The sequence below is a fragment of the Solenopsis invicta genome, chromosome 14 (genome assembly GCF_016802725.1).
Source record: "Solenopsis invicta isolate M01_SB chromosome 14, UNIL_Sinv_3.0, whole genome shotgun sequence".
Classification (NCBI taxonomy): Eukaryota; Metazoa; Arthropoda; class Insecta; order Hymenoptera; family Formicidae; genus Solenopsis; species Solenopsis invicta.
This window is the reverse complement of record NC_052677.1, coordinates 15,832,591-15,845,150: the sequence shown is the minus strand read 5'-3', so window position 1 is coordinate 15,845,150 and position 12,560 is coordinate 15,832,591. Positions and strand designations below refer to the sequence as shown.

Below are 12,560 nucleotides of genomic sequence, written 5' to 3'. Positions count from 1 at the left end.
GTACATTTGCGTGAGCAAGAAATACAGATAATCACCGAAACAATTTTAACCAGCGTATACAGAGGCAATATCGACGAACTGTGTTGCTAATTAATGGTCACCGTTTTAACAAGATCGGTATTGCAATGTATCCCTGCGTGATTGGATTTAATCCATCGGTCGCCATTCAGGATTACAGTTAATAATGCAATAAAATTTGCAATTCCGTCTGTTTACTATATTATTACGAGTGAAATTATAAATAACGATATATAATTTATATTTACGATGCTAATTTTATAAATCTTGTAAAATATGAGACTTTGCAAGAAATGTGTATTTTCCATCTCACGAAAGATATCTCGATTACTATAAATTTACATATTTAAATGTGTATTGCTAGAACAATTATTGATAATTAAAAAACGCTTTCTTATTAATTTATTTTACGCTAGAAGTACTAAGTTCAAATAAAACGTTGTTTGCAACGTTTGTTTTATACTTGCGGTTAATCATATTGCATTGCTCATCGAATTGCGAAAATTTCCGCTTAATTTGAAATGCTTCTTGCTTAATAACCACGTATGCTTTCCTGAGAAAAAAAATTACTGAAAGTTAGCCAATTCTTCTCATTAATTACTGTGTAACGCTAACTACCACGCGATTACTCAACGTTTGTCGGCGTTGCCGACAATGCTCGATAATTTCGTTAATAACAATTGTTGACTGTTGCAAAAAAAGTTGCTCATGTCAGCGTGCCTGCGCGAGCTTTTTAGAACGAAGAGGGTTGCTAAAAGTTTAGAGAACTGTGAAAATCCGAAAAAGTTGAGGAAATTAGAAACGGAGGAAATTGCAAAAAACTTCTGAAATTTACCGTTCTACTACACGAAAATAAGATCACGAATATTACGTGATTAACAATATTTACGAATGTTCGCGTTTATATATACATACATACATACATATATATATATATATATATATATATATATATATATATATATATATATAAAATTATAGAAAATATCAAATACTTGAAAGAAATAAAAAGGTGAGTCTTTCTTCTTTCATCTTTTGCATCATTTTTACTTCGTTTACTTGCTTTGCCCTTCGCTTTTCTTAAAATACGAATTTTAATTTACATCGTAATTTCGAACATTTACGCTGAATAGAAAGCGGAAATATAATTAAAATAGAATTTTTATCTACAGTTGTAATTTCAATTTAGAAACGTGACAGTTTACATGAGAAAGCACGAGAATTTCTTTTATTAATTAATTTTACGCGGCTGCCCCAGCGAAGAGTAAAACGTTGGCTTCGAAATGTCTCGCAACGCCGAGAATGCAAACCTGATCTCGGCGAGCATAATAATCGCATCAGCCGTGGTAACGCACACGACCAACGGAAGTGGTTTTGCCGTAAGCGAGATAAAGCGTTATCGATCGTATTATGTCGAGCTTATGTTGAGCGACGATGTCGCAGGAAGATGAGGGATCATACAAGTTTGGTACATACGATGATGATAATCGGACCATCGCGTTTTGCCTTTTGCAGGTAACGTTGGAGAACTATTACAGCAATCTGATAGCGCAGCACATCGAGCGGAAACAAAGGCTGGCGAAGCTCGAAGAGTCTCTCAAGGATGAGGGTCTTTCCGAGCAGCAGAAGCAGGAGAAGAGGCTGCAGCATGCCCAGAAAGAGACCGAGTTCCTCCGGCTGAAGCGATCTAGGCTCGGCGTCGAGGATTTCGAGCCTCTCAAAGTTATCGGCAGGGGAGCATTCGGCGAGGTAAAGAATCGATAGTTCGCGTATGACGGCTAATGAGCAAGCGAATTAGAAGCGAATTAGATGTTGGTCTAATTGGGCTAATTAACTACTTGATATGAGGAATCGTAAAGCGAAGCTTCTTCTGCGATATAGTGAGAACGAAGAGTCACGATGTCGTAATTAATAATTTATTTTTGACACAGAAAAGTAGTAAGTAGTTTAATCGTAGATAGTTTATGCAATTTGAAAGAAGTCTGGAAAAAACTTTCTTAAATTGATTATTCTAATACAAATTCTAAATCAGGTATGCTAAATTATTTTCCTTTTTTTACATTTTGTCTATGGCTTTAGGTTTTTTTATTTTGGTATTTTTGAAAGTGCGAATTTGTTGTGACACATAGATCTGTGAATTTCAAAATTTAAGAATTAAGCGACAGATATTACCGGACATTTTCAATATACCAAGGAATGTAAATGTTGTGTTATAAACCATATTCTTTTCATTTAAATGACATCTTAAATGATATACTCGTCGTATGTATGTCATGTGTAAATTACTCAATTTATGCAGCGATTTGACCAGACTAAAGAAAATTGACTTCCACTTGGTAGTTGTAATAATTACGAAAATAACGGAAATACGCGAGAAAGGATCTCAGACGGTAGTCACGTCCAGAAGCGAAATTTTCTCATTACTTCTCAGAAGAAGTAGCGTTTCGCCTCGCTTCGCGGAGCAAGTGGAATCCTTTTCATAAAGTTTGAGATTAGACGGGAGAACGCTTTTAATCGCTCGTGACGGATGTCTGCCGGCATTTTCACTCAAAACGCGCTGTTCTGTTTAACAAAAAAAAAAAAAAAAAAAAAAACAGGTGAGACTCGTGCAGAAGAAGGATACCGGACATGTGTACGCGATGAAAATTCTTCGGAAGGCGGATATGCTCGAGAAGGAGCAAGTCGCGCACGTCAGAGCGGAGAGGGACGTTCTCGTAGAAGCGGACCATCAGTGGGTCGTGAAGATGTACTACAGTTTCCAGGATCCTATAAATCTCTATCTAATAATGGAGTTTCTTCCTGGCGGTAAGTCTCGTTATCGATTCGAGCGACAAGCTAGAAACGGAAGCGCTATTCCTGGGCGTTGCGAATAATTCAAACGGGGTGAATTTACAGGTGACATGATGACGCTGCTCATGAAGAAGGACACGCTTTCCGAGGAGTGCACGCAATTTTATATTTCCGAAACGGCGTTAGCAATCGACTCCATACACAAATTAGGTTTTATTCATAGGTACGTTCATCACGATCGCATCAAGACCGTGTTTGTATGTGTGTATGATAACAATTGCTTATGTTCATTTAACTATTACTTTTCAGAGACATCAAACCAGACAACCTGTTGCTGGATGCACGGGGTCACATAAAACTTTCTGATTTTGGGCTGTGCACGGGTTTGAAGAAATCACATAGGACCGATTTCTACCGAGACCTGAGTCAAGCGAAACCTTCCGATTTCAGTAAGTAACGACGTTTCTCGCATGCGTCAAAGAAAAATATTTGTGTAAGGTTTTATGATTTAACTGATGTCTGCTTCTCACGCAGTGACATCATGCGGGAGTGGAAGTGGCGGCGCAATGGACAGCAAAAGAAGAGCCGAGAGCTGGAAGAGAAACAGGAGAGCGCTGGCTTACAGCACGGTGGGTACTCCAGACTACATCGCGCCGGAAGTGTTCTTACAAACAGGTTATGGACCGGCTTGCGACTGTTGGTCCCTGGGAGTCATTATGTACGAGATGCTTATAGGTATGTCTATTTTTCCTTTCTTACATTCATTTGTAATTAATAGATTATTTATAAAAAAAGATCTACATAACTATTAAGTTATCCATGTTATTTATATATTTTTGTAAATTACTTATCTTTTTAGTATATAAAAATACTAAAAATACTAAAAATATTTATTACACTAAATTGCTATATAATGTAAATATATTATTTAAATGATGTCATGGTAACGATTCGAAATGTTAAAGAGTTAATAATAACATCATCATTTCAGGATATCCACCATTCTGTAGCGAGAATCCCCAGGAGACGTATAGAAAAGTAATGAACTGGCGAGAAACGTTAGTGTTCCCGCCGGAAGTTCCCATTAGCGAAGAGGCTAAGGATACCATTATCAGATTTTGCTGCGAAGCCGATAGAAGATTAGGTAAATTTCTGGATTTTCATCTCGGAATTATTAAAATAAAATAAAAATCTCTCGCGGCGAAATCTAATCGGACTAATCTTTATTTTGTTTGTTTTTGATTGTTCCGCAGGGGCGCAAAGAGGCATCGAAGAGCTCAAGTTGGCGCCTTTCTTCCGCGGTGTCGATTGGGAGCACATCAGGGAACGGCCAGCCGCTATACCGGTCGAGGTGCGATCCATTGACGACACGTCGAACTTCGACGAGTTTCCAGACGTAAAATTAGAGATACGTACGTATAATTGTTCCTGTATTATCGCCATTGCATTCGATAGCCTTTAATATGCATATTTTATTCTTTCGTTTTGCCTCGTTACAGCGTCCGCGCCGATGCCACAGGACGGCGAGGTAATATACAAGGACTGGGTATTCATTAATTACACCTTCAAGCGCTTCGAGGGTCTGACACAACGGGGCACACCGACCAAGAAATAGCAACCCCTCACTTCCTGCTCGATCAACAGCACCGTCGCTAATCAGCAACCAGCTGACGTGATCGAAATTCCGGCCTTGGTACATCATCCTCATCCGCCGTCGACGGCAATGGTGTCGCGTACGGCGGAGGGCTGACCTGTCTCTTGGGCGCGGTTCAAGTATCGGACACGAGTTATTCTTATTTGTATATACGTGATGAGCACGGATTGTCGCTGTCTATGCGCGGCGTCAATTACGGATATCGACAGTCGCGAGCGGCGACGAGCTCGGTCAGCCAAGCGGACAGGCAAGCAGGCGGATGTGGGAGAGTACAGCGATAAAGGTGCACAATACACGAATATTGCACGCCTCGACGCGTGCGTCGATAACGCGCGATAAGGCGATGCGAGCGAAGTCTTTCGTTGTGACTCACGGTGATCCTCGTACGTATCCCCGTCGAGAAGCATTCTTCTTTACTCTTGTCGTGCCGCGGAGAATGCGTTTTGTGCGAAACGTAGCATAATAAGCTCTCTGTGGTAATGGTATTAAACGGAAACAATCGGAGGGAGAGTCGGCCCCGTGATTCTCACTACTTCTTTTTTATCTAAGCGACGCGCGTGTCAATGAAATTTTACTGTGCGAAAATATATTTGTCGAACGTTTGGCTAAGCTCTCGAATCAAGCTCTCTTTTTCTTTCTGTTCGAACGTTGTATTTATAATTAACTCTCTGTGATATATGAAGTTGTTGAAAATATCTGCTATCTTCGGACCTTTTTGTCTGTTAGCGGATGCTACGCTTTTATTGATGTTGTATATACATATATATATATATACATATATATGTGTGATTAATCGTATTTCGATATGTCTTAAAAATTTAAAAGTTGTTGCAATGGAATTTTATAATATTATGTATTTTTGTGCTACTTTTGAGAGCTTGGATTCGTTCACAAAACTAGGGGAATTATTGACAAAATTAATGACACGCGCGCGAAGCTATTCGTATATATAAAAAAAATTCCAATATATTTTACATATTTTATCATTGTGAACTGAGCATTATGGAATGGTATACTTTCGGCACCGGGTCTCTCTCTTTCTCTATCTCTCTTTCTCTTGTAAGGCAATAATAAACATTTAGCTGTGTGTGAATACACAATAAAGGATGCTAGGTTTTAAAAGACACCGTAAAAGGCGTAAGAAGGGAGAAAGAAAGATTACATTTGTAAGATTCAGGGCTCCTTCGTTGCCTTATTAAGGTTCCTAACAGACAGCCCAACAAATCCGTACGTTTAAACGAAAGAGATGAGCCAGACATGCCACTACTTTGATGGAAAAACGGTAAGGAAATAGCGAGTGTGCTGCGACGATGTGTAGAAAATCGTACACGCACACACACGCCCGTGTATTTTAACACTTGATAGAACCGAATACCTTTTCTTTCGATCGCACTGTGAACAATTTTACGATTTACATTTCGTAGTTTTGCTGACAACCAGGGCACCTTGGTAATAAAATAGCGTAATAACGATAAAGACTAGATAACATTTAAGATAACAAACATACATACATACACACAGAAGTACCTATACGTTAAACAAAGGAAATGCACGCGTGCGCGTTCGAAAACGTAATATTGCGTTTTGGATAATATAGTACATGTATAAAAAGAAAAATTTTCAACGCTCCTTCCACGTAACGTTCTGGCGTGTTTTCACTTAGTAATCACGCAATCACGCTGTACTGTATATTCGACGAAGAGATTAGTTTCGTACGACTACTCCGCCTGCGCATGTATCTTAATGCCGTTTACCGAATGAAATCTTCAGGTAGTTTAAATAAAGCAGAGATCGCCTAGATGTACTACCAGTTAAGTCAGTACTTTAAACGAAGAGGAAAAAAAAGAAGAAAATTTTCACCCGCGAATAAAGCTAGTAGAAAAAAAAAAGAAATGTGAAAACTATTTTCTGCACTATGCTAGAGGTTAAATCGATGATGAGTGTAACGTAAGCGGGAAAAAGTTAAGGAGTTACGGAATACTTTTAGTCTCTCCTTGTCGCCATTGAGTACAGATGCTCTGACGTCCATGCTACTAAAGTAAAGAAAAGAAAAAAACGAAGAAGTAATTGCAATTTATTTATTTAAAGAGAAAGTCTAAATAAATGATACAACAATAGCCACGAGATGCCTTTGACGCAACAAGTTTCGGTGCCCTGGAACAGTGCATATATATAAATATACAAGTATATATGTAAAAAAAAGTATATATATACATAGAGATACCTTTTAGCAGAAAGAGAGGGAAGTGTAATATGCGCTAAATTTAGGTGTTGAATTATAGGTGTGCTCTGAATTTTGAAGTCAGGTGGGTGTACATTTTTTCTGTGTTTTTTTTTTGTTTTCGAAAACGAGAGAGAGGGAACGAGCGTATTATAATATAGCGGGATGGTGACGAGATGTATGTACGCGCACGTATCGAGTTACTACATATTTGATGTAAAACGTAATTCTGAGGACACGTGAGAGGGAAATCTCTAAGTAGACTTAACGGTATTGATTGTCGATGTACACTGTAAATACTGACGAGGCAACTAAATATTATTAAGAGCAAGGCAGTTTGAGCTCCGGTGTTTAATTGGTTACCGCTGTACTGCCATCCTCGACTTTTTATTATTGTATATCGCGCATGATGAATCGCATTACGGGTGTGTTAAACGTACGGTATATCATCCAATTTCACGTTTTTGCTCGTGTTTATGCTAGTGTTCTTATCATTGTACGAATACTGATTAGTTGTTACTTTTACAGTTTAATTTAAATGAAAGAAACCGCGATAGATCTCTCCTAGCTAATTCTACTAACTAGGTGTTAAGTTACTTTTTTTCGGCAAGGAGCCTCTTTTTTTTCTTTCTTTTCTCTCGCCGAATAGGAATCGTTTCCGACGCTATCGATGATTACACGTTCGGAGATTTCGTTTCCTATATTCACGTCTTTTGTCTCATTTGTAGCTATCATGTTTTTAAATCCGATCATGTGATTCCTTTCTACCACGATATATAGGATTCTCGGATTATGTAATATCATGCGTATACGATTAATCACACGCACACGCACGTATATCGGCCGCATATAGCAAGGCGAAACAATTAATTTCTTCGCGTTCAAATAACGAGTGGAGCAGTTTTTTTTTTAATTTTATCGATACATTTAAGCCTGGATGAGTAATGTGTCAAAGTTACAAATATTGAGATCCATATCGAATAAAATTTACACATGAGATTATTTTAGAAAGACTTTTTGCTGAAGTTGCTAAAGCCGTGAGCGCGCGCAGATGAAAATTCTCTCCCAAAAATGAAGCGTTAACTCTTTCCATTGAAATGTAAATAATTAGTGTTGTTTGTCAACACATTTATAAAAACTATGAATAGAACAAACATGATATAGTCATTCTATAAAAAATTAAGTTGAGTTGATTAGGATTCAAGTATTGTCTAAGTATTGTTTCTAGACACAGACAGAAAATTGAATTATTTTTGCATGAAAGGAATTTTGACAGACGCGCTAATTTGAGGCAGGTAAGTAAACAAAAAAATCGGCAATGTACAAATGCTAGTGCTGATAATGTATTCTGTATTGACTATATATTTTGCTATTGCAGTTTAGACAAATGATAAAAAAAGCAATGACCTAGTGATTGTTTTATTGAGATTACGAGTAATAACTCAGTTATCTTAAATCGAACATGATCATCTAAAACTGCAAGGATTAGCGCTGCTGATCTGACGATATGAAAGCCACTTCTCGGATGAGTTGTTTCTATTACTTGTAATCTATTACATTTTGCATATTACTCATCCAGGATCACGGATTGTATCGCGCGCGATATTGATCCTTCAATTGCCTCGTAGCGCGAAATAACGATTTGCGCAAAGTGCTCTTGGATAAATATTTCGTTGCACTTATCATTTTACAACGCGTAAGACTAGAACTGCGGATTGAGGCGTAACGAAGTTTAAGAAAAGAACGTTCTCGTACTTTAAGTATTGTACATAGTACATAATAATGACAAAACGGAACATTCAGAAAAAGCGGAAAAAAGTTAAAAAATTCTACGCTTAAATATGTATAATTTGCACAAACCTACTTATTATAAATGCCAGATATGGAATAGCTGCTGTATTTATTTAAACCATAATGACTGTAGATAGCTAGAAAGAATCATTAGAATTATATCAGATTCGTATTAGAAATATATAGCTTCCAATAGAAATATGCGAATCTGGATTTTGTGATACCGAAACGAATCAAATCGAATCTTATCTTATTCGATTCGTATTCGAATATTTTGCACATCTCTAGCTTTTAACATAAAAATTCGCGACGTCTAGAAAACATTATCTTTTTTCCAAATTTTATCTTCTCCTTATTCTTTATTCTATCTTATTGTCACGTCTCGTTACGCTCATCCGCATTCTACGCAAACCGTTAGGTCGCGTGTGAGCCACTTAAATCGTCCCGAAGCGCATTGCCGAAGAGTCGAAATATCAGCACATTTTCGCTTGAAAGTAACGGAAACAAATACGTGTATTGACAATCGTGTGAACCAAACGAATTTCTTATGCGGGAATACGAGTGTTATCTGTCACTGTAACTACGCGACTATTCCGTATCAGCGTGGTTTAATTCGTTTCGTTGTCGTTTTGTACAGTCATCTAGCTGAATTTTATAAGCCTTATACTTCGTATAGCATTTATTAGGTAGAAGCTCTTAACAATTAATCCTGTTCAAGTGTAGTAATAGTAGACTCTTAGACGGCCAGTTCCGCGTGTCGTAAGTCTACGGTGACTAGATAACATCATCATAGTACAAACGAGTGCAGTGATGCTGCAATGCTCCTTTTGAATTCCTAAATGGGCAACATTAATACGAAAAAGAGAAATAGTCTCAGTTTCGGAAAATATTTTGAAAACTCATACATATACCTGGATATCATTAATATGATTATATTCAATTTATAATTAATTCGTTAAAAAATATCATCTCTTTCTAGAAAGTACTTAAGAGTTACGTTCAGTAATGAAAATGGACAAATCTGTATAGATTCCTATTAATTAATAATACTAATAATTTATTATGAATATATCATTAATTTGTTAATAGTTAAATATTAAGAAATAATTTTCAATATTTGTTACAAATGTATTTATATTTGATAATCTAGTAAACATTATAAAAGTTATAAATTTTTTTTTAATTATTGCACTATAAATTACAATATTCTCTTAAATATTGTCGTATTATTTTCTTTTTAAAAAAACTTCAGGAGCCCATTTTTCGATTTCAACACAAAGATGAAAAAGTACAAACACATTTTGCGCAATTATTGCACTCGATTGTACAAGGATATAAATTTATACACCACAATGTCCGACCGTTCCGTTGTATTTAGCGTTTGCCGTGTAAGATTCGTGATTATTTAGAAACAATTATATCAAGTAAATCATCGGCTATTCGTTTCGGGAACGGAGAAAGAAGACCGGAACATAAATTACACACGGACGCATGACGGACGAGGTATATCGACTGCGGATATTTTATAGTAGGTTTGTGATTAAATCAAGGAATTATTGTCGAATGGTCCGAGATAAAATAAAAAACGATGTATAAAAAAAAGAGAAATATTGCTTTCCACACGCAGAATATACTATTGTAATTATGTCGTTAATAAATTGTTTTTTATTTTAACTCTTTCGCGCAAACGGTTCGTACGTATTCCCTGCATGACTTTTTAATAACTCGATTTTTAGCATGAAGCTCCATTGGCGAAGATGCGATCCAGAGGCAATTTACGGAGTTTGGTAATTTGTTTTAAAGATAATGTATAATGATAACTATAAAATTACATAATATGAATAGCAAGTTTATGGCAAAAATAATTTAATAATTTGAGTGATGATACGCGCTTGCGCATCATTTGCCTTCTAAACAGTGGATAAAAAAATTTCATAAAATTGATTATAAAATAATTATTAAAAAAGCATAAAAAGAAAAATGCTTGTTTGATAGAAATTGAGAAAAAAGCGCTACAATTTTCAATTGCATAGCTTTGATTCAAAATACTATCAATTCATTATCAATGTATTTGTAAAATATTATTTTTTGAGACTTTATTGTATCATACGTAAAAAATATTTGAGAAATGTTTATTTCAAATATTACTCGTGTCTTTTTTCGAAATTACCAATTTAATTATAACATATTAATTTTACTCGATGGATAAAACTTAACAATAATATTTTTTTAATTAACTATTTCTATTATGAAAAATTAATAATTTTGTATTAAATTAACTTGAAGCTCCAAACTCATATTTACATTTAAAAAATTTATTAAGTATTAGTTATTTACAGTGAAACTAGCACTTTCAGAACCATTTTTACAGTGATGGTAAATGTACCTCTATCCGCTACTGACCTCTTCAATCCAGTTCTGGCCTCCAGTTCACCGCATTTCACCGAGGTGATGGCGTTAGTTGCTCGGATTTGAGTCATTTGAGAAGTGATTTAATATTAACTTTTTTATGTATAAACTTTCGTAGTGACGAGCAATCGATCTTATTACCAGAAGTTTTAATTTTTTATTATATGTACTAATTCTTCATTTCAATTTTTATTGCAAAATTTATAAGAATATTCAATGCATTATATTCAAATTTTTAGTGCACAATAAAATGTCGATTGTAATTATAAACTAAAAAAGTTTTATAATATAATTATAATCTAATCTAATTTATAATATTCCGTTTCTAGTAAATTCTTATTTTAATTCTACAATATAATTGTCATAGTTTATTTTTACTATTAGATGTGCATTACATTGTTTAATCACATATTTTTTCAAATATTTCGATTAACTGTACTAAAAAAATTAATTATTAAATAAGAGCTTCAAAGAACATAAATAAGTTAAAAGAAAACAAATATCGTATATATATTAGGTTGGAACAAAAAAGTTCGTAGCAACACATAAGTGGTTAAATAAATCTGTGTACAAATATTTAAATATTATTTTCGAGTTTTACTTAAAAAATGTTACAAACTTTTATTCCAATCCAATATTACGCGAAATAACGCCAAGAAAATATATAAATTATAGAATGATATAAAAATATGCATAAACGTGACATTTCTCGTTTTACATACACGATTTTGAAAGAATATTGTTTATTCTTTTCAAAGAGAAAATTAATTCAAAATTATGCGAGTTAGACAAGATCCTCGGAAAGGTTCTTCATATTTCTTTTCATAAAATTGTACGATCTCGCTGTGTCTTCTATCCGCATTTACAATCGCACGAAACGACGAGCTGCGAATTTCCGTGTTCGAGGCATCGAGAAAAGTGTTGCCTCGAAGAGAAACCCCATGTCTCGGGGGTAGGCGGCATAGCGACACGTACAAATCGTACGATTATGCGAGTCGTGACACGGCGCGCGCCGGCGGTTGACTCTTGAGAAAATGCGATTGGATTGATCTCGGTGATGTATCACCGTCCATTTCCGCGTGCGTTCCCTTGCCAACCACGCGAACCGAAAGCGAATTCTCTGTGACCGTAGAAAATTTGCATGTATTGTGTTCATAGTTACATCCGTCTTTTTCTAAAAGACTAAACGTGTTTATATAAATTACATTTGACGAATGCAACACGTTAACTTGATCAATTCTCTGCGAAGTAACTCTAAAAAAAAATTAAACCAAATGATGTGCCAAAAATAAAAAATAATTAACATTAAACAGACTTGATCTTTTTTTTTTAATATAGTACTTTTTCGATAAAAGGAGGTTGCTTACTAGATGGAAGAATCTAAATTTTTTCTATCTGTTTCAAGGGATTTATTTCTTTTTCATTAAGGTAAACGGTGACGTCCAGACACACTTATCTGGACATAAAAAATTATTATTAATTCCAAATACTTTTTTATTATAATATTAAAATTTAATTATAATCTGAAGATATAAATAAGTCTTTGCATAATGTGTCTGAATATGGATCATGTTCATTATGTTTACATCTACTTTTGAAATATTTAAGTTATATGTGCTATCTATGTTGTTGTAGAACGCGGATTCTCTGGAAGTTCCATGATGCAATTATAACTAC

The 12,560-nt window shown here is 35.3% G+C and overlaps 1 protein-coding gene across 11 annotated transcripts in view; it reads left to right on the top strand.

The window, feature by feature from the left end:
* LOC105207608 (serine/threonine-protein kinase tricornered) overlaps positions 1 to 10,148 on the top strand; it is a 131,567-nt gene extending 121,419 nt beyond the window's left edge. For all 11 annotated transcript variants that reach the window (XM_039457412.1, XM_039457413.1, XM_011177162.3 and 8 more), the window contains 8 exons: positions 1,534 to 1,767; positions 2,616 to 2,823; positions 2,914 to 3,031; positions 3,118 to 3,257; positions 3,343 to 3,543; positions 3,800 to 3,952; positions 4,062 to 4,220; positions 4,308 to 10,148. In XM_039457412.1, coding sequence (XP_039313346.1) covers positions 1,534 to 1,767; positions 2,616 to 2,823; positions 2,914 to 3,031; positions 3,118 to 3,257; positions 3,343 to 3,543; positions 3,800 to 3,952; positions 4,062 to 4,220; positions 4,308 to 4,423 — 1,329 coding nt within the window. In that variant the 3' untranslated portion in view covers positions 4,424 to 10,148. The remainder of the gene's footprint in view (positions 1 to 1,533; positions 1,768 to 2,615; positions 2,824 to 2,913; positions 3,032 to 3,117; positions 3,258 to 3,342; positions 3,544 to 3,799; positions 3,953 to 4,061; positions 4,221 to 4,307) is intronic.
* Positions 10,149 to 12,560: the final 2,412 nt, after the last annotated feature.